Here is a 27437-nt window from a genome sequence, read left to right as displayed (position 1 = left end):
AGTAGGAGCAGAGACCCAATCTACCTTTCCTTCTCCCCTCTTCTAGTCTCTATATCCCACTCTTTCACTCTCGTTTTCTGGGAGTTCCTCTCCTAATCTAGACATTAATGAGCAGATTAGTTCAGGCAGGCAGGCAGGCAGGGATAGGATAGTCAGAGACACACAATAATTCTGTTCTCATGCAGAGGAATGTCTGTTCTGTTGGCAGGTCAATAGGTAGGTGATCGGGGGTTGTGTGGAAGTTGTATGCTGGTTGTGTTCTCTAAAAGGTTGTGGGAGAGTTGTGTGCGTTTATTGGTCGAGTCAAAGTTGTGTAGGCCTACAGTTATGCTGTTGTTCTCTAGGGAAAAGGTTGTCTTTGTGTGTTGTAGGACTAAGGTCAGCAACAATAAATGATTCCGTCAGCAACCTTTTTATTCAGAGTGAAAGACCTTATCATCTAACACTGATAACATTTGATTGGCTCATTCAGATCATCTGATCATTGTTCCAGCTCTCAAATACACACACACTTACACGTGCGCGCGTAAGTAATGCAGTATGATAAATCTTCAGTTCATAAAAGCAACATGAAGCATATTAACAACAGTCAAAGTAGGTCTGCTCCTACGTGTGTGTGATCGTAGCAGGGGGTCTTGTTCAGCCCACTGGTCAACAGTACTACTCCTAGTAGGAGCAGGAACTATGGACAGGATTATTCAATGAAGTGTTTGTTGACATTCATAGAGAGACTAATAGTTCTCATGCGTCAAACGTCTCAGTTAGATGTAAAATTGCGCGACTAAGACTTCCTTGGCAAAAACGTAAAAATCAATGACAGATTTCTTGATTTATCTTAGATGAATTCTGCCTATTTTGAGGAAGTGTTGCTGGGTATGTTGTTGCTACGGTGGCTCAAGAGACAAACTTTATATTGACGGAAAAAGTCAGGAGGCAAATTCCCAGTCAAAGCTGAATGAAATTCCCATGCCATACTCAATCCTCCCTCTATTTCTCTGTCTCGTTCCCTCTCTCTCTTTCACCCTCACTTCATTGGTTCTCCAATCTTATTCGCTTGTCTCTCTTTTTCTCCATAGCCAAATCCAAAGCTCTACCCCCCACCACACCCTGCTTCTCTCTCTCCCTCTTTGTCTGTATTTGTGCCACAGAGTTGCTCTCTCTGCTCAATGTAGTCAGGTTGGGTGGTAAGAGGGGAATGTATAGCAGAGACGATGGGTCTTACAGAGTGTGGGAGATGAGAGTGAGGGTTTTTTAGGAACAAGAGTGCGGAGCACGAGTGTGTGTGTGTGTGAATATCCATGGGGGTGAGCTTCTCCTGTGTCACATTCCATCTTCCAGGGATCGATTCCTGCCTGCTGAGAGACGGACCTGGAAAACTTTGGAAAATCATTCTTGGAAAACTGTGATTGGAAGCTGGAAAGTCTTTTAAAACCATCCCTATATCTCTTTGTGACTTCATATTGTTGCTGTAGGAGTGACTCCCCCTCTGCTGCTGTTGTTTTTGGGTCTCTGGGCTTTGGATAGTGGTCTCACTGGAGCCACGCTGATGCTCTCCCGGATTACTACGGCAGAGGAGAGGAGGGGAGAGAACATGGAACTTCAAACGTGTTTCGTTGGAAGGGATTTATAATCTGGATCATGGATATGTAAGTATGCACAGTACTAGAGTCTTTAGTCAACAAGCAACTACAGTCTTTTCTATATGTAAATGGAATCCTTAATATAAATACATCTGTCTTTAGACTTAAACATAGCACTGCTAGCACCACAATGCTTGTTGGGAGTGATATTGCAAACGTCTTGGATAATAGAAAAAGTTGTGCTGCCATGTTTATTGACTTTTACAAAGCTTTTGACGGTGTTGATCATGGAACTCTGTTAAATCAGCCGTCTTCGATTGGACTGGGCTCTGATGTTTGCTTATGGTTCAATAATTATCTCCATGAAAGAACCCAAGTCATCATGGTAGATGGTATCAAATCGGAGTTTCTGGCGTTTCAAAAAGGTGTCCCATAAGGCTCAGTACTATCTCCACTATTGTTTTAATATCTATATTAATAACAGAAAATGACAAAATGAGAAATTGTCAAATTAATTTATACTCTGATGTTACTGTGTTATACTCCATCGCTCTTACTATTGGCCAAGCATTTCCACATTTGAAATCTGATTCTGGCATTTCAGAAGACACTTTCTGATCTTAAATTGGTGCTAAATGCTAACAAAACAACATATATTCTCTTCTCTAGACTACATCATTTTTTATTTACAGTTGCAAGAAGAGTATGTGAACCCTTTGGAATTACCTGGATTTCTGCATACATTTGTCAAAAAAATGTGATCTGATCTTCCCCTAAGTCAAAACAAGACAAAAACAGTGTGCTAAAACTAATAATTTGTCTATGTTGAATACATAATTTAACATTCACAGTGTAGGTTGGAAAAAGTATGTGAACCCCTAGGCTAACGACTTCTCCAAAAGATAATTGGAGTCAGGAGTCAGCTAACCTGGAGTCAATGAGACGAGTTTGGAGATGTTGGTTAGAGCTGCCTTGCCCAATAAAAAACACTATTTGCGATTCACTTGAAGCATTGCCTGACCATGCCTCGAACAAAAGAGATCTCAGAAGACCTTAGGATTAAGAATGGTTGACTTGCATAAAGCTGGAAAGGGTTACAAAAGTATCTCTAAAAGCCTTGATATTCATCAGTCCACTGTAAGACAAATTGTCTATAAATTGAGAAAGTTCAGCACTGCTGCTATTCTCCCTAGGAGTTGCCGTCCTGCAAAGATGACTGCAAGAGCACAGCGCAGAATGCTCAATGAGGTTAAGAAGAATCCTAGTGTCAGCTAAAGACTTACATAAATCTCTGGAACATGCTAACATCTCTGTTGACGTGTCTACGATACGTAAAACACTAAACAAGAATGTTGTTCATGGGAGGACACCACGGAAGAAGCCACTGCTGTCCAAAAAACCTATTGCTGCATGTCTGAAGTTCGCAAAAGAGCACTTGAATGTTCCAGAGCGCCACTGGCAAATATTCTGTGGACAGATGAAAGTGAAGTTGAGTTGTTTGGAAGGAACACAACACTATGTGTGGAGAAAAAAAAGGTACAGTACACCAACATCAAAACCTCATCCCAACTGTGGTGGAGGGAGCGTCATGGTTTGCGCTGCTTTTCTGCCTCAGGTATTGGACAACTTGCTGTCATCGACGGAAAAATTTATTCCCATGTTCATCAATACATTTTTGCAGGAGAATGTGAGGCTATCTGTTCGACAATTGAAGTTCAACAGAAGTTGGGTGATGTAACAGAACTACGACCCAAAACACAGAATTAAATCAACAACAGAATGGCTTCAACCGAAGAAAATCCTGAGTCCTGACCTCAACCCGTTTGAGATTCTGTGGCATGACCTCGAGCGCGGTTCACACCAGACATCCCAAGAATATTGCTGAACTGAAACAGTTTTGTAAAGAGGAATGGTCCAAAATCCCTCGACCGTTGTGCAGGTCTGATCCGCAACTACAGAAAACGTTTGGTTGTGGTCATTGCTGCCAAAGGAGGGTCAACCAGGGTTCACATACTTTTTCCACCCTGCACTGTGAATGTTTACACGGTGTGTTCAATAAAGACATAAAAACAAATAATTGTTTGTGCGTTATTAGTTTAAGAAAACTGTGTGTCTATTGTTGTGGCCTAGATGAAGATCAGATCAAATTGTATGACCAATTTATGCTGAAATCCAGGTAATTCCAAAGGGTTCCAATACTTTTTCTTGCCACTATAAATGACTATAAAATTACTAGGCTAAATGGTATAGAAATGGAACTAGTTCCTTATTATACATATCTTGGTAAATGCCTAGATGACAAGTTGTCTTTCAAAACGCATCTGAGCTGGTAAAAAAGTTGAAGTTCGAGATTTGGTTGATTTTACAGAAACGAAAGCCTGCTCATCATCTGCTAATAGGAAGAAAATGGTTCAGTCTACCTTTGTGTGTGTATTGGATAATGGGGATGTTGTTTACATGCAAGCTGCAGCGTCCACAGTTAAACCTTTAGGTGTTGCTGTATGTCGTTGTGCTCTGAGATTCATTACTGGCTCTGTGTCACGTTTGTCTTCGGGTGAAAGAGAGGAGGACCAAAATGCAGCGTGATGATAATCCACATTTTAAATGGGATACTTAAACAACGAACAAAACAATAAATTGCCAAATCAATGAAGCCAAAACAGTCCCATACCGTGAACACTGGTAACAGGAACAATCACCCACAAAATACCCACAGAATATGGCTGCCTAAATATGGTTCCCAATCAGAGACAACAATAGACAGCTGCCTCTAATTAAGAGCCAATCTAGGCAACCATAGACTTACAAAAACACCTAGATAGGGTTCACCACTGTTCCTTATATCTACAAGTAGGTTGGGTCTCTTTAACCGACAGAAGGGAGCAGTAGTTTGTTATTTACAGTGCCTTGCAAAAGTATTCGGCCCCCTTGAACTTTGCGACCTTTTGCCACATTTCAGGCTTCAAACATAAAGATATAAAACTGTATTTTTTTGTGAAGAATCAACAACAAGTGGGACACAATCATGAAGTGGAACGACATTTATTGGATATTTCAGACTTTTTAACAAATCAAAAACTGAAAAATTGGGCGTGCAAAATTATTTGTCGCAAATTTCAAGGGGGCCGAATACTTTCGCAAGGCACTGTACCTATAAAGAGTTCATGCAAAAAACACGTCCAATGTATCTGACATCTCTAATCTCTTATAGAATTACTCATTATAAAACTAGGTCAAGAATTACATTACACTTTCAGATCCCTCCCAGTTTCTACACAGATCGGAAAATGCGCCTTCAGTTATGCTGCACTTTACATAATGAACAATTTACAAAAAACTCTTAGAATAGATGTTCCGGTCCCTCCTTAGGAAATAAAACAAAATCGATATCTGATCTGTTAAATGCTAATTGTGGATGTTTTTCTTAATGCGTATATATGTCTTTTATTTGTGCATATATGTGCTTTTTCTTTGTATTGAAAACAGGGCTCAGTTGATCTGCTGTATAAATAAAATGAATAATAATAATAATAATAGTTAATGGTCCTTTAACGTTTCTGATGGATGATTTGGAAATAGGACAAACATGTGTGACATTGTGTGTGTGTGTGTGTGTGTGTGTGTGTGTGTGTGTGTGTGTGTGTGTGACATTGTGTGTGTGTGTGTGTGTGTGTGTGTGTGTGTGTGTGTGTGTGTGTGTGTGTGTGTGTGTGTGTGTGTGTGTGTGTGTGTGTGTGTGTGTGTGTCTGTGTGACATTGTGTGTGTGTGTGTGTGTGTGTGTGTGTGTGTGTGTGTGTGTGTGTGTGTGTGTGTGTGTGTGTGTGTGTGTGTGTGTGGGTCTGTGTGACATTGTGTGTGTGTGTGTGTGTGTGTGTGTGTGTGTCTGTGTCTGTGTGTCTGTGTGACATTTTGTGTGTGTGTGTGTGTGTGTGTGTGTCTGTGTGACATTGTGTGTGTGTGTGTGTGTGTGTGTGTCTGTGTGACATTGTGTGTGTGTGTGTGTGTGTGTGTCTGTGTGTCTGTGTGACATTGTGTGTGTGTGTGTGTGTGTGTGTGTCTGTGTGACATTGTGTGTGTGTGTGTGTGTGTGTGTGTGTGTGTGTGTGTGTCTGTGTCTGTGTGTCTGTGTGACATTTTGTGTGTGTGTGTGTGTGTGTGTGTGTGTGTGTGTCTGTGTGACATTGTGTGTGTGTGTGTGTGTGTGTGTGTGTGTCTGTGACATTGTGTGTGTGTGTGTGTGTGTGTCTGTGTGACATTGTGTGTGTGTGTGTGTGTGTGTGTGTGTGTCTGTGTGACATTGTGTGTGTGTGTGTGTGTGTGTGTGTGTGTGTGTGTGTGTGTGTGTGTGTGTGTTTTAGGGTGTGTGTGTTGGATAATGTGTGGTATCTAGAGAAGCATAATAACAGCTTGTCCTCCTCACTCCACCGCTGTCTGTGGGTTGGGCTGCAGGGTTTAGGAAACACACAGCCACTGGCCCCAGCAGAGTGTCCGTTAAATTAATTTATCAATGGGGGGGGGCTTCAGAAAGGCCTGATGCCTCATATCAGAGGGATCACATGGGGGGGATGGGAGGAATCAGTTGCAGTGAAAATATCCGCTACGCTCACTCTCAGCACTAAATCTACAAACCTATATTATTTCCCTTTCTTACTCTCACTCTCCATCTTTGTCTGTAATTCCCATTCGCTCTTTAAGCAGATTCATGAGATGATAAAGGGATACTTCAGGATTTTGGCAATGAACCCATTTATCTACTTCCCCAGAGCCAGATTAACTCGTGGATAACATTTTTATGTCTCTGCGTTCAGTTTGAAGGAAGTTGCTATCTAGTGATAGCTCAATTGCTAACTAGCGTTAGCGCAATGCCTGGCAGCCAATGACTGCAAGTCTATGGTAACTGCTAGCATGCTAGTAGATACCATAGACTTCCAGTCACTTCCAGTCAACGCCAGTTAGCATTGGCATACTGGATGCAGACACATAAAAATGAGATCCACAAGTTCATCTGATTCTGGGGAAGTAGATAAATGGCTTCATTGCCAAAATCTCAAAGTATCCCTTTAAAAGCAGAAAGAGAGAAAAGGCCAATGTCACTATGCATCAGTCTCAGAGTCAACACAGGCATGCTTTTTGAGCTAAATTTGGTCTGGAACCTGGAGGCATGGTTTCTCTGGAATATTAAGGCCAGTGTGGTCAGAGCTTTGTGTGTGTGTGTGTGTGTGTGTGCGTGTGCGTGTGCGTGTGCGTGTGCGTGTGTGTGTGTGTGTGTGTGTGTGTGTGTTTTGTCATGTTTCTGCACACACTGGTCAGAGTCATTCCAAAGTGGGGTAGGAGTTGAGCAGTGTAGGAAGCCCAGTTTAAAACAGCACAGGGACTCTGTACAACATTGGACTATTGGTGCTGTAAGGCACTGTGTGTCTGTCTGTATACATCTTTGTGTTTTACCAAAGCGATAGGTTTTAGTACCTGCTTTTCTACAGAAAGAGAGTGGTGACTTGAAGAAGAAAACAGAGAGAAGGAGACATAGAAAGAGGAGAAAACTAATTAGAAGGATAAGAAAGAAGAGTTCATGAACTGTTGAGTGTTTAGTCGAGTCAATCTAACTGTATCAGACTGTAATCCGTTTAGTTGAGCGTTCTAACGAACTGTACCGATGTCTAACGAGCTGAAACCACCGTTAATTAACAAGGCGTGTGTGAGCCGAGTCTGACTCTTATAAAACTCACCTATCATATCAGCTCAGTTTGATTGATAAGGAAATCTGACAAACCATGCATAGATATTAGTAGATTTAATTTCACCTTCAGCTGATCTGTGGTCAGTTCTCAGCTACATTGTTCTCTTGTTCTCTCCTTTCTCTCTCTCCGTCCATCACAAAGCTGCATTCCTGGATTGTTTCACTGACACCTGTGTGTCAAGCACACACACACACACACGCACACACACACACACACACACACACACACACACACACGCGAACACACACACGCACACACACACACAGGCCACGCAGAGCGATGGAGAAAGGAAGTGATATGGAAAGAGAAGGAGAGAGATTTGTAAAGGGTGGTGTTCAGCCTGAGGTTGTGTTTTGTTTTTCTAATGAGGGTGAGAAGGTCAGCCCCCAGGAAGGAACACACACACAAACCCTACTCCCCATCTCAACCAGCTGTGATACTGTGGTTGCATTTAGACAGGCAGCCCAATTCTGATCTTTAGCCTGTCTAAACGTAGTAGCCTACAGTTCCCTGTTCCTCATTTTTGGTACTGTCAGTATCATCTCCATGGAGGATAGATTAAAGACATGCTCTGGAACAGATTAAAGACATGTTCTGGAACTTTGGCGACTTCCAACTATTCTTTAACCTCCCGCTTTGGGCTGAATGAGTCAACGTGTAGTTCATACGTGCTTAATCTATGAGCAGAGTTACTGTTTTACTTCAATTAGCCACAAAATCTCTAGTTTGAAAGCGACTGTTTTTCTGGAAGCTGTGCTGCGCCATTTTCCCTACATTTTCCCCTCGTGGGCCAGCCTCCTTGAAATTCGAGTTCCAGCCAATCAGCTTTAGCCCTCGTCATTTCAAATCAAATCAAATCAAATGTTATTTGTCACATGTACCGAATACAACAGGTGTAGACTTTACAGTGAAATGCTGAATACTTACAAGCCCTTAACCAACAATGCAGTTTAAAAAAAATACCTACAAAAAATAAGAATAACAAATAATTAAAGAGCAGAAGTAAGAAAAACAAATAATTAAGGCTATATACAGGGGGTACCGGTACGGAGTCAATGTGCGGGGGCTCCGGTTAGTTAAGGTAGTATGTAGATGTAGGTAGAGTTATTAAAGTGACTATGCAGCTAGATAATAGCAGAGTAAAAGGGGGGGCCCAATGCAAATAGTCTGGGTAGCCATTTGACTAGATGTTCAGGGGTCTTATGGCTTGGGGGTAGAAGCTGTTTAGAAGCCTCTTGGACCTAGACTTGGTGCTTTGGTACCGCTTACCAAGCGGCAGCAGAGAGAACAGTCTATGACTAGAGTGGCTGGAGTCTTTGACAATTTCTAGGGCCTTCCTCTGACACCGCCTGGTATAGAGGTCCTGGATGGCAGAAAGCTTGGCCCCAGTGATGTACTGGGCCATATGCACTACCCTCTGTAGTGCCTTTGGGTCGGAGGCCGAGCAGTTGCCATACCAGGCAGTGATGCAACCCATCAGGATGCTCTTGATCTTTTGAAGATCTAAGGACCCATGTCAAATCTTTTCAGTCTCCTGAGGGGGGAATAGGTATTGTCATGCCCTCTTCATGACTGTCTTGGTGTGTTTGGACCATGTTAGTTTGTTGGGGATGTGGACACCAAGGAACTTGAAGCTCTCAACCTGCTCCACTACAGCCTCGTCGATGAGAATGGGGGCGTGCTCGGTCCACCTTTTCCTGTAGTCCACAATCATCTCCTTTGTCTTGATCACGTTGAGGGAGAGGTTGTTGTCCTGGCACCACACAGCCAGGTCTCTGACTTCCTCCCTATAGGCTGTCTCGTCATTGTCGGTGGTCAGGCCTACCACTGTTGTGTCATCAGCAAACAGGGATTACAGGAGAGGACTGAGCACGCACCCCTGAGGCGCCCGCATGTTGAGGATCAGCGTGGCGGATGTATTGTTACCTACCCTTACCACCTGGGGGCAGCCCGTCAGGAAGTCCAGGATCCAGTTTCAAAGGGAGGTGATTAGTCCCAGGATCCTTAGCCTAGTGATGAGCTTGGAGGGCACTATGGTGTTGAACGCTGAGCTGTAGTCAATGAATAGCATTCTCACATATGTGTTCCTTTTGTTTAGGTGGGAATGGGCAGTGTGGACTGCAATAGAGATTGCATAATCTGTGGATTTGTCAGGGCGGTATGCAAATTGGAGTGGGTCTAGGGTTTCTGGGACAATGATGTTGATGTGAGCCATGACCAGCCTTTCAAAGCACTCCATGTTATTTTCTTAACATACCCACTGTTTACATAGACAGCCCAATTTGCCTGAATCATGCTTTCCACCCTGCATTGGATGAAGTGGTGTTTTCACAGTGGAGGGAGAAGGGGCTCACAACAATTGGTAATCTATACATAGATGGTCAGTTAGCTTCATTTCAACAATTACAGGGAAAGTTCAACATGCCAACAACACATTTTTTCAGATACCTCCAAATCAGGAATTTCATAAGGACACATATCCCACAGTATGGCATGAAGCCAAATAGTCCTACATTAGATAGCTTGATCCTTGTCAAACCCCATTCAAAAGGGTCAGTCTCTAGACTGTATGATGTGCTACAGGCCCACATGTATCCACAGGTATCCACAGACACCATTAAAAGGGCTTGGGACAGAAATCTCAGATGAGGACTGGGTAGAAGCTCTCAGGAATATAAACCACAGTTCAGTGAATGCCAGACACAACCTTGTACAGTTTAAGGTGATACACAGGTTACATTACTCAAAAGTGAAACTGCATAAAATATTCCCGGACACCTCACCACTGTGTGAGAGGTGCAAGCAGGATGAGGGGACGTTGACCCACTTATTCTGGACATGTCCTAAGTTACATGCTTTTACTGGGCTCTCCCTTTTGATGACTTATCTAAAGCCTTCGATAGAGTTCTAGCCCCAGACCCATTGATCGCTCTGTTTGGTACAGTTGATGGGAATAACCAGGAGGGGAAGGCTGTCTATCTTTGTACTAAATTAGCCAAAAGGCTCATATTGCAATTTTAGAAATTGGAGACTGTACCTACCTTTGAAATGTGGTTACAGGATTTAGGGAATGTAATACATATGGAAAAGATTCGATACAATACCTCCAATAGAAGTCCAATGTTTTACAAAATATGGCAGCCGATACTGGAGAAATGGTCTAGTCCCGCTTCATAACTGGGTTGACGATCTGCTGCTACTCTGTGCTGTACTCCACTCAATATTTATTTTGGGCTTAACTACACTGCTTGTAATGACTATATGCTGTCTTCCTATACATGTACCACCTAATAGGATTTAGTTTTATGTTGTGTGAGTTAAGTTGTGTTTTGTCCTCTACATTGGCCATCCCATTCAACAGTACAATGAATGTCAATGTTTTGTACTGCTGTCTTTTTTTAATACATTTTTTATTGGATAATAATAAACACATTATAAAAAATAAGCTAAATAAAACCCGCTGGCACAGCAGAGAGCCGTCCACAACACGTCCACACACACACACACATACTATATATATTTGATATGCCCAATAAATGTTAACTTCACATGAAAAGAGTCATGTGTAGAAACTGATTCTTGTGGACGTGTTATGGACGGCTCTCTACTGTGCCAGCGGCTTTTCATAGGGAATCCTCGTTCCTACACTAGTAAGAGCTGTATCTCCTCTCACATGTGCTGCCAAGCTGGGTCATCGGCCTCTCTGTGCAGAATGTGCTTCCTGCCTCTAGGAAGGTGTACGTCTGGATAACCTGGTTGCTTTTACTGTGTTTGACCTTTACTGATACAATAGCAAGTATAAATTGTTGGTCGCTGGTCACGGTATACCCGACTGCTGCTTCTGATGACTGTTCTGCTGTTTCCCATCAATACGAAGCACATTTGAGTGAGTTTGGCTCCACACACTGCATTTGAGACGCTTATTGCAGTCTCTTGACGTGTCCACTTGACAAGCAACCAAAACAAATTCTGTTTCCCTTTAGGAAACCAATCTTCTCCCTGTGGCTCCTTTTCCTAAGTCGTGGACACAGCTCCAATTCCTGACTGCAGTTATAGAACAGACGTGATGTGTTGGGGTCGTGTGTGTGTGTGGGGGGGGGAATGAGCCTTGACTGCAGCCTTTGAGTCTTGCTTCTGGATTGTGTTGGATCTTGAATATCACCGAACACCGGATGTGTGGCCATTCTCACATGTTATTTAATTAACAGGATGAGATCAAGGAGTCTAGCACGCCTGCCATGGCGCTCCTGTAACTCACAAGCAGCTGACCTCCACCTGTCCCTGAGCTTGAAGGGTAGTTTCAGGATACAATTGGCTCAGCGTGGTCCGGGTTAGGGTTTGGCCGGGGTAGGCCGTCAATATAAATAAGAATTTTCTCTTAACTGACTTGCCAAGTTAAATTAAAAAAAAAAAAAAAATACTTGTAACCCACCGATGGTCTCCATGGAAATGAAAAATAAATCCAATAAAAATGATGTTTTTTAAGCTGGAGGCCAGATCCATCTCCTCCATATCTTCCATTGCATTACAACAACCTCTGAGGTATAACGCATAGGCGTGTCATGCCATGTGGTCTTCGGGTTTTGAGCCTAGGCCAGCTAAAAGCCTTCTCCTTGTATGCCTTGGCAATCTTGTATTCATTACCATAGATCTCCTGTAATAAGCCTTTCTGATAGCCCTTGTCCTAACTAGCTCTCGAGGCTGCCCTCTGGTGTACAGTTTGAGGAAGTGCAGTTTCTCCTGGCTAGTTTGGGCTCTATACTCAATACCATGTTCAAATGACTGAATGAAGGACCTGTACTGCAAAATGTCACCATCAAAAACACTAGTCTCTCTGGGTGGCGGAAAGATGTTGCTGTTTGACTAACATAGCAGTCTTTGGAGATGAGAGGGTTTTCTTGTGAAATGTCCTGAAAGTCTTGGCTGTTTTCCCCGTAGTCGGTCAGCACAGAGGGGCCTTGTCCTGTATAGACTGGCAGACTTGGGTTAGAGTCTGGTGGTGCAGCAGTGTTCTCTCTATGAGCGGCTGTCTGAATCCCACTGTGTCCTGACAGTTCAGATTGAGCTGAAACACTGTGAGCCTGGGCTGGTTGAATGTCAATGTGCTCAATGACTTGGGGTCCTTCTTTGAGATGCACACTTGGTGCATGTCTGGCTGAAGTGCCCCTTTTCCCTGTGTGAAATTCAAGGTCTGAGATCCTGCATCTCTCTGCCATTTCCTCAAAGTCGTCATTTTTGTTGTTGAGTTGGCATTTCTTTCTTCCCCTGCAGATGTCAAGACAGTGACCTTTGCAGAGGCAGCTGCTATTTCAATTTACAGCTCAAATCTCCCTGTTTTCCTCCGTCTTTTGTTGGTTTAATTCCTCGTCCTCTAGATGGGTTTAATTCCTCATCCTCTAGATGGGTTTAATTCCTCCTCCTTGTCCTCTAGATGGGTTTAATTCCTCATCCTCTAGATGGGTTTAATTCCTCCTCCTTGTCCTCTAGATGGGTTTCATTCCTCATCCTTGTCCTCTAGGTGGGTTTAATTCCTCCTCATTGTCCTCTAGATGGGTTTAATTCATCCTCATTGTCCTCTAGATGGGTTTAATTCATCCTCCTTGTCCTCTAGATGGGTTTAATTCCTCCTCATTGTCCTCTAGATGGGTTTAATTCATCCTCCTTGTCCTCTAGATGGGTTTAATTCCTCATCCTTGTCCTCTAGATGGGTTTAATTCCTCCTCATTGTCCTCTAGATGGGTTTAATTCCTCCTACTTGTCCTATAGATGGGTTTAATTCCTCGTCCTCTAGATGGGTTTAATTCCGCGTCCTCTAGATGGGTTTAATTCCTCCTCCTCGTCCTCTAGATGGGTTTAATTCCTCCTCGTCGTCTTCTAGATGGGTGTAATTCCTCCTCCTTGTTCTCTAGATTGGTTTATTTATTCCTCCTCCTCTAGATGGGTTTAATTCCTCCTCCTCCTCCTCCTCTAGATGGGTTTAATTCATCCTCCTCGTCCTCTAGATGGGTTTAATTCCTCCTCCTCGTCCTCTAGATGGGTTTAATTCCTCGTCCTCTAGATGGGTGTAATTCCTCCTCCTTGTTCTCTAGATTGGTTTATTTATTCCTCCTCCTCTAGAAGCGTTTAATTCCTCCTCCTCCTCCTCCTCTAGATGGGTTTAATTCCTCCTCCTCCTCCTCCTCTAGATGGGTTTAATTCATCCTCCTCGTCCTCTAGATGGGTTTAATTCCTCCTCCTCGTCCTCTAGATGGGTTTAATTCCTCCTCGTCCTCTAGATGGGTTTAATTCCTCGTCCTCTAGATGGGTTTAATTCCTCCTCCTCGTCCTCTAGATTATTTATTTATTCCTCCTCCTCCTCTAGATGGGTTTAGTTCCTCGTCCTCCTCCTCTAGATGGGTTTAATTCCTCCTTGTCTTCTAGATGGGTTTAATTCCTCCTCCTCGTCCTCTAGATGGGTTTAATTCCTCCTCGTCCTCTAGATGGGTTTAATTCCTCGTCCTCTAGATGGGTTTAATTCCTCCTCCTCGTCCTCTAGATTATTTATTTATTCCTCCTCCTCCTCTAGATGGGTTTAATTCCTCCTCCTCGTCCTCTAGATGGGTTTAATTCCTCCTCCTCGTCCTCTAGATTATTTATTTATTCCTCCTCCTCCTCTAGATGGGTTTAATTCCTCCTCCTCATCCTCTAGATGGTTTTATTCCTCCTTGTCTTCTAGATGGGTTTAATTCCTCCTCCTCCTCCTCTAGATGGGTTTAATTCCTCCTCCTCCTCCTCTAGATGGGTTTAATTCCTCCTCCTCCTCCTCTAGATGGGTTTAATTCCTTGTCCTCTAGATGAGTTTAATTCCTCCTCCTCCTCCTCTAGATGGGTGTAATTCCTCGTCCTCTAGATGGGTTTATTTACTCCTCCTCATCTTCTAGATGGGTGTAATTCCTCCTTCTCATCCTCTAGATGGTTTTATTCCTCCTTGTCTTCTAGATGGGTTTAATTCCTCCTCATCGTCTAGATGGGTTTAATTCCTCCTCCTCCTCCTCTAGAAGGGTTTAATTCCTCCTCCTCGTCCTCTAGATGGGTTTAATTCCTCGTCCTCTAGATTAGTTTAATTCCTCCTCCTCGTCCTCTAGGTGGGTGTAATTCCTCGTCCTCTAGATGGGTTTAATTACTCCTCCTCGTCTTCTAGATGGGTGTAATTCCTCCTTCTCATCCTCTAGATGGTTTTATTCCTCCTTGTCTTCTAGATGGGTTTAATTCCTCCTCATCGTCTAGATGGGTTTAATTCCTCGTCCTCCTCCTCTAGATGGGTTTAATTATTCCTCCTCCTCCTCTAGATGGGTTTAATTCCTCCTTGTCCTCTAGATTGGTTTAATTCCTCCTCCTCGTCCTCTAGATGGGTTTAATTCCTCCTCGTCCTCTAGATTGGTTTAATTCCTCCTCCTCGTCCTCTAGATGGGTTTAATTCCTCGTCTTCTAGATGGGTGTAATTCCTCCTTCTCATCCTCTAGATGGTTTTATTCCTCCTTGTCTTCTTGATGGGTTTAATTTCTCCTCATCCTCTAGATGTGTTTAATTCCTCCTCCTTGTCCTCTAGATGGGTTTTATTCCTCCTTCTTGTCCTCTAGATGGGTTTAATTCCTCCTCCTCGTCCTCTAGATGGTGTTTGAACTTGAGAGCAGCAGCCTGTGCTGTTAATGCTGCTCTTTCAGCCTCTGCTGGGATGCAGGCTGAGGATGTGGAGGATTCACCAAAGCTGAACTCCTGTTAGACCTGCGGCTGGAGGTTTGGGACACTCTGTCAGTAGGATTAACATCTTCTTTCTCACCAATGTGTTTATCAGGTTTCTCTGGTGCCGGGGCTGTCCCTTTAATCCATTTGGACCCAGTACCAAGAAATGCCTTAATATTCTGCCATTTGGGTTCATAACAATTCAACATATCATTGTTTTTATTTCATCCTCAGGTATCATGTGATGATAGGAGTCGATAACATCTTTGAATCCACTCAACATTTCATTGAACTGGACCATTTTTATTTATGTTTTTACTATTTCAACATTCTTATTGTCAGTCATCAGATGATGTCAAATTTCCCAGTTTACCCCTGCTGGATTTGGGAACATTCTCCTTCAAGGCCGTTCCTGATAAGGCTCCTCCACTAGCGCCATGTTGCCCCCACACACACAACGCTATATGCAGTAGGAGAATTCTCTTCGGTCATATTCCCTCAATAGGCGATCACATCAATATCAATATCTATTTCAACATGGAACCATGAACATGGATCAATAAGAGCTCCTTTAACAGTGTCACTATATCAATCATCTTCACAGTTTGGAAATCGAATTCTGTGGATTCGATCCTTTGTCCAAATAAGTCACTCCAATAGCAACATGTCCATTACTTTGAATGCATGATAAATGTAGGCATAAACACTTCCATATACCCATCAATCAATGCAGAAGTTTGTGCATTTCTTTTCTACTCCATTCATTGGCTGTACGTCTTTCCAAACAATCCAGTTTTTCAATTCCAACAAAGTATTTTCCAGCTAAGTATTTTGACTAAATGTAGTGGCTAAATTGTCCAATATAATTGTCCCAATACAATTTCCATTCTAATTCCATTCTTAGCCACAATGGAGAGTTGTGAAATGTTAGTCTTGACGCAGACAAATCCAATTGGCCAGAGTTTGATTCAAGTTGAAAATTAATAATGTATTTATTTTGTTGTTATTCTGGACACAAAATTGTAAAGAAAACTCTACCAAAACTAATTCTGATCATTTAAACTAAAGAAACAAACAGCATGGTAAACATTGTCTGGTATGGTCAAAAGACTGCTGCCATTCCAGTCACTCCCAGAAGGCATTGGAGAATGTCTGCCTTTCAACTGTATTCTCCATTGGCCAGTAGAGGGGGTATACACACATACAACAGAAATTCATCATGAATTGGAAACATACTAAAATGTACAATATAACCTATATGGCTCCTACACAGTGCTTTCTCTCATGTTTAAGTTCTTTCATATTTCTGGTGCGTGTGTGCGTGCGTGCGTGTGTGTGAGTGTGTGCGTGCGTGTGTGTGTGTGTGTGTGTGTGTGTGTGTGTGTGTGTGTGTGTGTGTGTGTGCGTGTGTGTGTGAGTGTGTGTGTGTATGTGTGAGTGTGTGTGTGTGTGTGTGTGTGTGCTTGCGTGAAGGAGAGGAGACAAACCAAGGCTGCTGTATTTTCTGTCTGTAATATGAGTCCTACGTGTGTAGGAGGGAAGAGAATGAGAGGTGGAGAGGGGGAATGGATGAGAGGGAGAAAGTGGGGGAAGGGGAGAGGGGGAATGGATGAGAGGGAGAAAGTGGGAGAGGGGGAATGGATGAGGGAGAAAGTGGGGGAAGGGGAGAGGGGGAATGGAAGAGAGGGAGAACATGGGGGAAGGGGAGAGGGGGAATGGAAGAGAGGGAGAACGTGGGGGAAGGGGAGAGGGGGAATGGAAGAGAGGGAGAACGTGGGGGAAGGGGAGAGGGGGAATGGAAGAGAGGGAGAACGTGGGGGAAGGGGAGAGGGGGAATGGAAGAGAGGGAGAACGTGGGGGAAAGGGAGAGGGGGAATGGAAGAGAGGGAGAACGTGGGGGAAGGGGAGAGGGGGAATGGAAGAGAGGGAGAACGTGGGGGAAGGGGAGAGGGGGAATGGATGAGAAGGTTCATGTGGTCCAAGGAACCAGGCTTGCGTAACCATGAAAGCAGTGCTGCCTCGTTATGTTTACAATCTGTCCTTTATGATGTTTTTCTCTGACATATTTCTTCCCTTCACTAAATACTCTCTTTGTGTCATCTCCTTCTGATCAGGGAAACAACACTGGGTTTGGGTAAAAGCTGAGTGGTATTTCTGGGGTAAATCACTGTGACTTGGAGAGAACGTTTAGTGGTAGGACTTCCAATTACAGAGCGTTTTTGTAGCTTTATTGACTACATACAGATGAAGGATCTTAATTTGACCCTGCTTGTCACAGCAGGAAAATAATCCTGCAGCATCAGGAAATGTGAATTATTATGTTGATTATAATTTATTGACATTTTTTGTAGGGGTTGATCCTACATCTGTGACTCTATTGGAATGTTTTCAGGGGGAAAATGGAAACCAATAATTGGGGGGTATTCTACGAGTTTTCCTATGAGCACTCTGTAATTTTCTCTAGCTTCGTCAGACAGCCCCATAGTCACCCAGAGCCATCAGGGTAGGAGACAGGGTTCATCGCTGGTTCGATGTTTATGTGACACTTTGATTGAACATGTGGCTAACGAGGAGACAGCAGGATGCAATCATTTCTCAGACTTTCTCGTAAATTATGCAAGAATTATGAAATCATCTAGAATTATCGGACTTTGTCACTCACTACTCTCTCTCTCTCTCTCTCTCTCTATCTCTCTCTCTCTCTTTCTGTTTGAACCTTACAGTGACAGAAAAGACTGCTGTCCTGTTCTCGGCTGAGTGGACCAGTGCATATTTCATAGAAGACAGAAGAGAGAACCCAGTACAGACTTTATGGAAGGGGGTAGCCAGAAATTGTTTCCATAAAACCATACAGAATTAAAGACCACAGTCAGCCAAGTCTGACTTATACACAGAAGATATGAGCCTTGGCCTCTCTCATGCCAGAGAGAGACAGTTAGTGACATCATCATGAATGCCCCGCCCACAGGAAGCCCTAGCCAAAATATGGAGGTGAAGGTGGTCTCCCAGGAGATGGCTTTGTTTAGCAACGCCCTGGCAGCCTACACCTTCATAGCAGGTAAACAGTGACTAAAACATCAGGTGTTATTGTTGAACTGTTTGAATATTTGTTGTTACAAAAGATGATAGAAAAACATGTTCAGGTGTCTGTCAGTGTAACCTGGATAAAGAAATAAATCACTCTTTCTCTTTTATTTTCTGCTCTCAATCTCTTTGTCTCTCTCTCTCCTCCCTCTCTCTCTCTCTCTCTCTCTCTCTCCCTCTCCTCCCCCTCTCTCTCTCCTCCTCCTCCTCTCTTTCTCTCTCTCTCTCTCTCTTCCTCCTCTCTTTCTCTCTCTCTCTCTCTCTCTCTCTCTCCTCTCTCTCGCTCTCTCTCGCCTCTCTCTCCTCCTCCTCCTCTCTTTCTCTCTCTCTCTCTCTCTCTCTCTCTCTCCTCTCTCAATCTCTTTGTCTCTCTCTCCTCCCTCTCTCTTTCTCTCTCCTCCCTCTCTCTCTCTCTCTCTCTCTCTCTCTCCTCCTCCTCTCTTTCTCTCTCTCTCTCTCCTCTCTCTCTCTCGCCTCTCTCTCTCTCTCTCTCTCTCTCTCCTCCCCCTCTCTCTCTCTCTCTCTCTCACCATCGTCCTCTCTCTCTCACCCTCCTCCTCTCTCTCTCCCTCCCCCCTCTCTCTCTCGTCTCAGACCAGCCTGAGCGAGTAACTCTGGTGTTTGTTAGTGGTGTGTGTGTGGGTCTCCTCCTCACCCTCTGTGCCCTCGTGGTCCAGATACACTGTCGCACTGACTGTCACTACAGTAACCGACGACGACATCACCATCAGCATAGCAACAGGCATCACCACCATCACCATGGGGACCATCCCTGTCACCATCATCTCCAACCTGGCAACCCTAACACAAGCAATCCCGGCGTAACCACAGAGACGAGTAGAGACAGCGAATCAGTGGACTGGGACGACGGGACTTCTGACCTATCGGCTCGACGACGGAGGCGATTTGAGAGAACGCTGCTGCACACTAGCATGTTCACATCCATAGAAGGTAAACACACACACACTACGTTGGAAACTCTTAAGTACTTAGTGTTTTTTTTATGGTTAAGTATACAATACATTATTGAATTAATGTTGTTGGTTTGGTTGTGTTTTGGTCTGTAGAGTTGGAGCGAGCTCAGAGGGTTGAGGAGAGAGAGAGGATCATACAAGAGATCTGGATGAACGGACATCCCGACGTCAACACTGTCACACGCAGCCTCAACCGATACTACTGACAGGGACAGAGAAAACATGGCGAGAAAACAGATGGATGGACAGACAAACGGACAAAGAGGAAGGATAATATACACTTTTAGACAGGGTCGCATCGAGAGGCTCATGAAGCACCCTGTTAGCCAGGGTGAGTGGGTACAATGACACTGGACCACAGAACCATGGGTGTGTCCTGAGAACACCAGACTGATGTCACGACAGGTTATGAACCCGGGTCCCCCATTGGAGAAACCAACGTCTTGACCATTAGACCAAGAGGAAAGGACCAAGAGCAACCATGAACCTGACTCCACTACACTTAACCCACAGCTTTTAGATCTGTGATGAGGAGAATGCCTCCTGATTGTGGACCAGGATGGTTCCTCCGGGGTCAGACCCCTTTCAAATACTGAGGTGGATGATGTCACCACCTAGTGGACACCATCCCCATCACCGTTGACAAAGGCCCACAATTCACCTCTGTGGAAAACTCTGATTTCCTAGCCGAACGTACCGCACTACGTTGTACCTGACTGGCACGGTCATACACAGCACGGTTCACTACCAGGACAAGGACCACAGAGAAAACCTGTTAACTAAAACATTTCATGTTTGCCTTCACTCAATCTTAATGTGTATTTAATTGATCCACTCTTGTCTTTTGTAAATAAATTCATTTTTTATAAAATAGCAACACTTTGTTCGTTTGTCTCGGGGATGCTTTTAAGGGTTGTTGCAGGGGAAAATTTAGTTTTGTATTTTTAAGATGGAGCAACAATCATTCCTCAGAGAGACTGTGACTATAAAACTATATGTGTTTGGTTGTCAGCAGAGGAGTATTAATTAGGGACCCTTAGTCACGACAGACAGAGGCAGTGCTCCAATCCAATCCAGTCAGCTCCTGAGTAGTTCCCTTCAGTCCCCCTATAGCCCTTCAGAAAGATAGATGGAGACACCAACATATCGCAATAATACACATGTGTTAGGTACTTATTTCACACACGTGTTAGGTGCTTATTTCACACACATGTGTTAGGTGCTTATTTCACACACATGTGTTAGGTGCTTATTTCACACACATGTGTTAGGTGCTTATTTCATACACATGTGCTTGTTTGAATTGGAAATGTATTTTTTCCTTTTCATATCCCAACTCCACCTGAGACACCCATTGAGAGGGTCAGCCATTGCTAACGCCGATCTGGTCCCTTCAGCTCTGCTAAAACTGAAGCGGTAGCTAGACTCTCTACGATACGTGTTGCTTTTGGAGTGCACACTACATTGTCATGTTTTTAATGGGGGATCACAAGGTAAACTGTGCAGCACTACATTGTCATGTTTTTAATGGGGGATCACAGGGTAAACTGTGCAACACTACATTGTCATGTTTTTAATGGGGGATCACAAGGTAAACTGTGCAACACTACATTGTGATGTTTTTAATGGGGGATCACAAGGTAAACTGTGCAACACTACATTGTGATGTTTTTAATGGGGGATCACAGGGTAAACTGTGCAACACTACATTGTCATGTTTTTAATGGGGGATCACAAGGTAAACTGTGCAACACTACATTGTGATGTTTTTAATGGGGGATCACAAGGTAAACTGTGCAACACTACATTGTGATGTTTTTAATGGGGGATCACAGGGTAAACTGTGCAGCACTACATTGTGATGTTTTTAATGGGGCATCACAAGGTAAACTGTTCAGCACAATAGTATTATTTCTGGGTGTTTCCCCTAGCTTGTCGCCGGTATTGGAAAAACTGTGTAAAGTGAACACTTGTTTCTCTGTGAGAGAGGTTCTCTATGTACAGTATGTATGCATCCTTCCTCTCTTCCTTGAAGTAACCACATATCTGAGATAGGTGCATAGGTGAACACAGTAGGATAGAGGATAGGTGAACACAGTAGGATAGAGGTTCAAGCAGTAGGATAGGTGAAACACAGTAGGATAGAGGATAGGTGAACACAGTAGGATAGAGGTTAAAGCAGTAGGATAGGTGAACACAGTAGGATAGAGGATAGGTGAACACAGTAGGATAGAGGTTAAAGCAGTAGGATAGGTGAACACAGTAGGATAGATGATAGGTGAACACAGTAGGATAGAGGTTAAAGCAGTAGGATAGGTGAACACAGTAGGATAGAGGTTAAAGCAGTAGGATAGGTGAACACAGTAGGATAGAGGTTAAAGCAGCAGGATAGGTGAACACAGTAGGATAGAGGATAGGTGAACACAGTAGGATAGAGGATAGGTGAACACAGTAGGATAGAGGATAGGTGAACACAGTAGGAAAGAGGATAGCTAAATGCAGTAGGAAAGATGATAGGTGAACGCAGTAGGATAGAGGATAGGTGAACACAGTAGGATAGAGGATAGGTGAACACAGTAGGAGAGAGGATAGGTGAACACAGTAGGAGAGAGGATAGGTGAACACAGTAGGATAGAGGATAGGTGAACACAGTAGGAGAGAGGATAGGTGAACACAGTAGGATAGAGGATAGGTGAACACAGTAGGATAGAGGTTAAAGCAGTAGGATAGGTGAACACAGTAGGATAGAGGATAGGTGAACACAGTAGGATAGAGGTTAAAGCAGTAGGATAGGTGAACACAGTAGGATAGAGGATAGGTGAACACAGTAGGATAGAGGATAGGTGAACACAGTAGGAGAGAGGATAGGTGAATGTAGTAGGATAGAGGCTTTGCCACCTTGCTCTCACTTATACAATCATCATACAGATCAGTGGTTTCCTCAAGGAAGGGAAAAATAAATACAATTGATGTGAAGGATAGAATTTAAGCACTCAAACAGGGAGTGGATGACTAAGACCACCACTCTGCACATTAATTGAAGAATAAAACCCTCTAGAAGCAAATTATGTGCCTGCTCTGTTCTGTTCTGTTCTGCCCTATTCTGGTCTGGTCTGTTCTGTCCTGTTCTGGTCTGTTCTAGTCTAGTCTGCCCTGTTCTGGTCTGTTCTGTTCTGTCCTGTTCTGGTCTGTTCTAGTCTGTTCTGTCCTGTTCTGGTCTGTTCTAGTCTAGTCTGCCCTGTTCTGGTCTGTTCTATTCTGCCCTGTTCTGGTCTGTTCTGTCCTGTCCTGTTCTGGTCTGTTCTAGTCTAGTCTTCCCTGTTCTGGTCTGTTCTAGTCTAGTCTGCCCTGTTCTGGTCTGTTCTAGTCTAGTCTGCCCTGTTCTGGTCTGTTCTAGTCTAGTCTGCTCTGTTCTGGTCTGTTCTGTCCTGTCCTGTTCTGGTCTGTTCTAGTTTAGTCTGCCCTGTTTTGGTCTGTTCTGTCCTGTCCTGTTCTGGTCTGTTCTGTCCTGTCCTGTCCTGTCCTGTTCTGGTCTGTTCTGTCATGTTCTGTATTGTTCTGGTATTTCCTGTTCTGGTCAGGTTTGTTTTGTTTTGTTCTGGTCAGGTCTGTCCTGTTCTGTTCAGGTCTGTTCTGTCATGTTCTGTATTGTTCTGGTATGGTCAGGTCTGGTCAGGTCTGTCCTGTTCTGGTCTGTCCTGTTCTGGTCTGTTCTGGTCTGGTCTGTTCTGGTCTGGTCTGTCCTGTTCTGTTCTGTTCTGTTCTGGTCTGTTCTGGTCAGGTCTGTCCTGTTCTGGTCTGTCCTGTTCTGGTCTGTTCTGGTCTGGTCTGGTCTGTCCTGTTCTGTTCTGTTCTGTTCTGGTCTGTTCTGTTCTGGTTAGGTCTGTCCTGTGAGCTTATACCGTCATCTGCTGTTAACTATAATATACTACACTTTTCCCATCCCTCCAAAACTTGGCAGTAGGCATGAATGGGGCTTCCTCTCCTCATCTCCTTTCCTTCATGTGCATTCAGTACAGATCATTTAACAATTTGATCCATGAATAGCAATTTCTATCTGTAGTGGTCAAGGAATGACATGTCATCAGCAGTGGTGTAAAGTACTTGAGTAAAAATACTTTAAAGTACTACTTAATTAATTAGTTTTTTGGGGGTAAATCTGTACTTTACTATTTATATTTATGGCAACTTTTACTTTTACTTCAATACATTCCTAAAGAAAATAATGTACTTTTTACTCCATGTATTTTCCCTGACACCCAGAAGTTTTACATTTTGACAGGAAAATGGTCCAATTATCAGGAGAACATCCCTGGTCGTCCCTACTGCCTCTGATCTGGCAGACTCACTAAACACAAATGCTTGGTTTGTAAATGATGTCTGAGAGTTGGAGTGTGCCCCTTCCTATCCGTAAATAAATAAAAACAAGAAGATTGTGCTGTCTGGTTTGCTTAATATAAGGAAGTTGAAATGATTTATACTTTTACTTTTGATACTTATATATATATTTTAGCATTTCCATTTACTTTTACTTAAGTATATTTAAAAACAAATACTTTTAGACTTTTACTCAAGTAGTATTTTACTGGGTGACTTTCACTTTTACTTGAGTCATTTCCTATTAAGGTATCTTTACTTTTACTCAAGTATGACAATTGAGTTCTTTTTCCACCACTGGTAATGAGAGGGACATGAAAAAATAGTTGTGTTGTTTTTTTGTTGTTGTCTCTTAAACAATAGAGTAATAGCACAAATCTTTGGTAATATTCTTAGTTGTTTGGTAACCATCAGGATAATAATATGTTATTCTAACACAGGAGACTAATAATGTATCAACTATCTAATAAAAGGCATGTTGTACCAATTTTATTCATCAGTTGAAAAATACTGAACAGAAATCACAGACTGTGGCTTTAATGCGAGGCCATGACGTCAGAAGCAGTCTCCAAGGGATAACGGAGCAGAGCACAGGGGTACCCTACCTTGGAACGGACGAGTCAATACTGCTGCGTGGGATTCATCGCAACATTGCAGATCAAGATTCTTCATCTCCGTGATGAGACAATACACCACGGCCCGGGCCATGGCCAGTCGGGGAGGCTCGTGCGTGTCCTGCTGCCATGTTTGCGTTTTCGCATTTACTGCATTTCTCATTGTGGCTGAGCGGACTGCGCGTAAGTATCACTGCCTAAACACACACGCACATCCCTCCAGTGATGGAGATAGGCCTGTATTCTCTCACCACACCTAGGCTACAATCATAACAGTACAGTGTCAAACCAGGGAGGGTTGCATGACGGTTTCATTGATATTTCCCAAAGTCTTTTATTTTTAATCTGCATTTTCAGATGCATTACAATCTTTATAGGTGCGTGTATTGCTTGTGTTCGATGTAGGTGTGAAAACTTGCAACAGCAGCCGCGAACAACATTTCTGCTGTAGCTAAAGTCATGCTCATAGAAAAGTGGCGCATTTCTGTCATATTCGAGCGCCTTTTTCTGTATGCCATAAATGGATAGGGGAATGGGCGGACCCTACTCTCCCCAACTGGTCGGGCTGCTCCGGCAGATGGTTAATATTACTGGGACAGGAAGGGGGGGGGGGGGTGGAGTGGAGAGGAAAGGGAGAGGCGGACATAGAGCACCGCATCGTTCAGTAAGTGGTTCTCTAGAGGCAGGAGGCGCGTGCATTTTGTAGCCTATTAGAGATAAGGGACAGCAGCATCACCCAGGCCCTACCCTGTCCTCAGCCTATAGTCATGATAGAGGTCACACACACACACACACACACACACACACACACACACACACACACACACACACACACACACACAGAGATGTTGAAACTGCCCTCACTGTTCTACTGCTTATCACACTTGCCGTTTGGGAAAATACATTACACATTCGTTAGATAATTACATATTGATTACGTTTTAATTAGCCTTCTCTGTGTCTTGGGTGTTATGGACAATTTGGTACCAGGTGTGTCCAGTTTGGTACCAGGTGTGTCCTGTTTGGTACCAGGTGTGTCCAGTTTGGTACCAGGTGTGTCCTGATTGGTACCAGGTGTGTCCTGTTTGGTACCAGGTGTGTCCAGTTTGGTACCAGGTGTGTCCTGTTTGGTACCAGGTGTGTCCAGTTTGGTACCAGGTGTGTCCAGTTTGGTACCAGGTGTGTCCAGTGTTTTATGTTGACCTAAGTACCAACCAGTGCCCATCATTGTGTAAAGACCAGCTGCCAGTACACTAGAAAATACAGTATGTGTATCTGTGTGTAGATGTCCTGTATCACCTCCAATAATCTACCTGTGTGTGTGTTTGTCCACAGTGATCTACTGTTTTGTGTACTACCTGTGGGTGGGGCATAATTACTGCTACGCCCACTGGGCGGGGCTTACGGCCTTGTTCCTCCTCCCTGGGTGGGGTCCCCAGTTGCTCAGTTGGCTGTGGTACCAGGCGGATGGACGAATACGTAGCAAAGACCTCAAATGGACTCACATCCTGCACCTGGGCATCTTTAGAAGGTAACGTACCCGCGTTGGTACCCTCTTTGGCGTTAGAGGTCCGGGGTTAGAGGTCAACGATGAAACGAGAACACTGTGTTGTTGTGTTCCAGGTTATGGGAGACTATGACGTCCGCTAGAGAGGATCAGTGCAGTGAGATAATGCAGCAGGCTGACGTTTCAGCCCTCCGCCTGTTGGAGGCGCTGGTGGTCACTCTGCCACAGACCGTACTGCAGACCTACGTCCTCATCTGTACAGATGTAGGACTATCTTCACCAGGTATGTGTCTCTGTGTGTTTGTGTTGTTTTTGTTTTAGGGGGTAGATCAGCTTTAATATCACAGATAGATTGTCGCTTCCATCAATGTACAGTTGAAGTCGGAAGTTTACATACACTTAGGTTGGAGTCATTAAAACTCGTTATTCAACCACTCCACAAATTTCTTGTTCACAAACTATAGTTTTGGCAAGTCGGTTAGGACATCTACTTTGTGAATGACAAGTAATTTTCCCAACAATTGTTTACAGAAAGATTATTTCACTTATAATTCACTGTATCTCAATTACAGTGTGTCAGAAGTTTACATACACTAAATTGACTGTGCCTTTAAACAGCTCGGAAAATTCAAAAAAATGATGTCATGGCTTTACAAGCTTCTGATAGGCCAGTTGACATCATTTGAGTCAATTGGAGGTGTACCTGTGGATATATTTCAAGGCCTACCTTCAAACTCAGTGCCTCTGCTTGACATCATGTGAAAATCTAAAGAAATCAGTCAAGACCTCAGAAAATAATTTGTAGACCTCCACAAGTCTGGTTCATCCTTGGGAACAATTTCCAAACGCCTGAATGTACCACGTTCACCTGTACAAACAACAGTACGCAAGTATAAACAACATGGGACCACGCAGCCGTCATACCGCTCAGGTAGAAGAAGTGTTCTGTCTCCTAGAGATTAACGTACTTTGGTGCAAAAAGTGCAAATCAATCCCAGAACAACAGCAAAGGACCTTGTGAAGATGCTAGAGAAAACAGGTACAAAAGTATCTATATCCACAGTAAAAATGAGTCCTATATCGACATAATCTGAAAGGCCGCTCAGCAAGGAAGAAGCCACTGATCTAAAACTGCCATAAAAAAGCCAGACTACGGTTTGCAACTGCACATGGGGACAAAGATTGTACTTTTTGGAGAAATGTCCTCTGGTCTGATGAATCAAAAATAGAACTGTTTGGCCATAATGACCAAATGGGTTTTCCAAATTAACAATGACCCCAAGCATACTTCCAAAGTTGTGGCAAAAATGGCTTAAGGGCAACAAAGTCAAAGTATTGGAATGGCCATCACAAAGCCCTGACCTCAATCCTATAGAACATTTGTGGGCAGAACTGAAAAGTGTGTGCGAGCAAGAAGGCCTACAAACCTGACTCAGTTACACCAGCTCTGTCAGGAGGATTGGGCCAAAATTCACCCAACTTATTGTGGGACGCTTGTGGAAGGCTACCCGAAGCGTTTGACCCAAGTTAAACAATTTAAAGGCAATGCTACCGAATACTAATTGAGTGTATGTAAACTTCTGACCCACTGGGAATGTGACGAAAGAAATAAAAGTTGAAATAAATCATTCTCTCTACTATTTTTCTGACATTTCACATTCTTAAAATAAAGTGGTGATCCTAACTGACCTAAGACAGGGAATTTGTACTTGGATTAAATGTCAGTAATTGTGAAAAACTGAGTTTAAATGTATTTGGCTAAGGTGTATGTAAACTTCCGACTTTAACTGTAAGTTCCAAGCTTCAGCGAGTTTTGCGTAATTTCTAATAACCCATATAT

The 27437-nt window shown here is 43.5% G+C and overlaps 2 protein-coding genes across 2 annotated transcripts in view; both read left to right on the top strand.

Moving 5' to 3' along the window:
• The first annotated feature begins 973 nt into the window (after positions 1-973).
• eva1ab (eva-1 homolog A, regulator of programmed cell death b) lies at positions 974-19972 on the top strand. The gene is made up of 4 exons (XM_036962915.2): positions 974-1646; positions 17765-18099; positions 18720-19076; positions 19193-19972. The coding sequence occupies exons 2-4, from the start codon at positions 17991-17993 to the stop codon at positions 19303-19305; spliced, it is 579 nt and encodes a 192-aa protein (XP_036818810.1). The 5' UTR covers positions 974-1646; positions 17765-17990; the 3' UTR covers positions 19306-19972.
• A 4059-nt stretch (positions 19973-24031) lies between these two features.
• xkr5b (XK related 5b) overlaps positions 24032-27437 on the top strand; it is an 11921-nt gene continuing 8515 nt past the window's right edge. Inside the window, exons 1-3 of the mRNA XM_036963143.2 lie at positions 24032-24273; positions 25426-25621; positions 25714-25880. Of these exons, the coding sequence (XP_036819038.2) occupies positions 24156-24273; positions 25426-25621; positions 25714-25880 (481 nt within the window). The 5' untranslated portion in view covers positions 24032-24155. The remainder of the gene's footprint in view (positions 24274-25425; positions 25622-25713; positions 25881-27437) is intronic.

Source organism: Oncorhynchus mykiss, chromosome 25, assembly GCF_057628025.1.
Source record: "Oncorhynchus mykiss isolate SJ-2025 chromosome 25, ASM5762802v1, whole genome shotgun sequence".
Taxonomy (NCBI): Eukaryota; Metazoa; Chordata; class Actinopteri; order Salmoniformes; family Salmonidae; genus Oncorhynchus; species Oncorhynchus mykiss.
The sequence above is the reverse complement of the archived record's forward strand: the minus strand, read 5'-3'. Positions and strand labels throughout refer to the sequence as shown.

Excerpts from the sequence above, each read along its gene's own strand:
- eva1ab (XM_036962915.2), top strand. The coding sequence starts at position 17,991 with ATGAATGCCCCGCCCACAGGAAGCCCTAGCCAAAATATGGAGGTGAAG. Across the intron at positions 18,100-18,719 it reads AGCCTACACCTTCATAGCAG|ACCAGCCTGAGCGAGTAACT; the intron begins GTAAACAGTGAC and ends CTCTCGTCTCAG. Across the intron at positions 19,077-19,192 it reads CATGTTCACATCCATAGAAG|AGTTGGAGCGAGCTCAGAGG; the intron begins GTAAACACACAC and ends TTTGGTCTGTAG.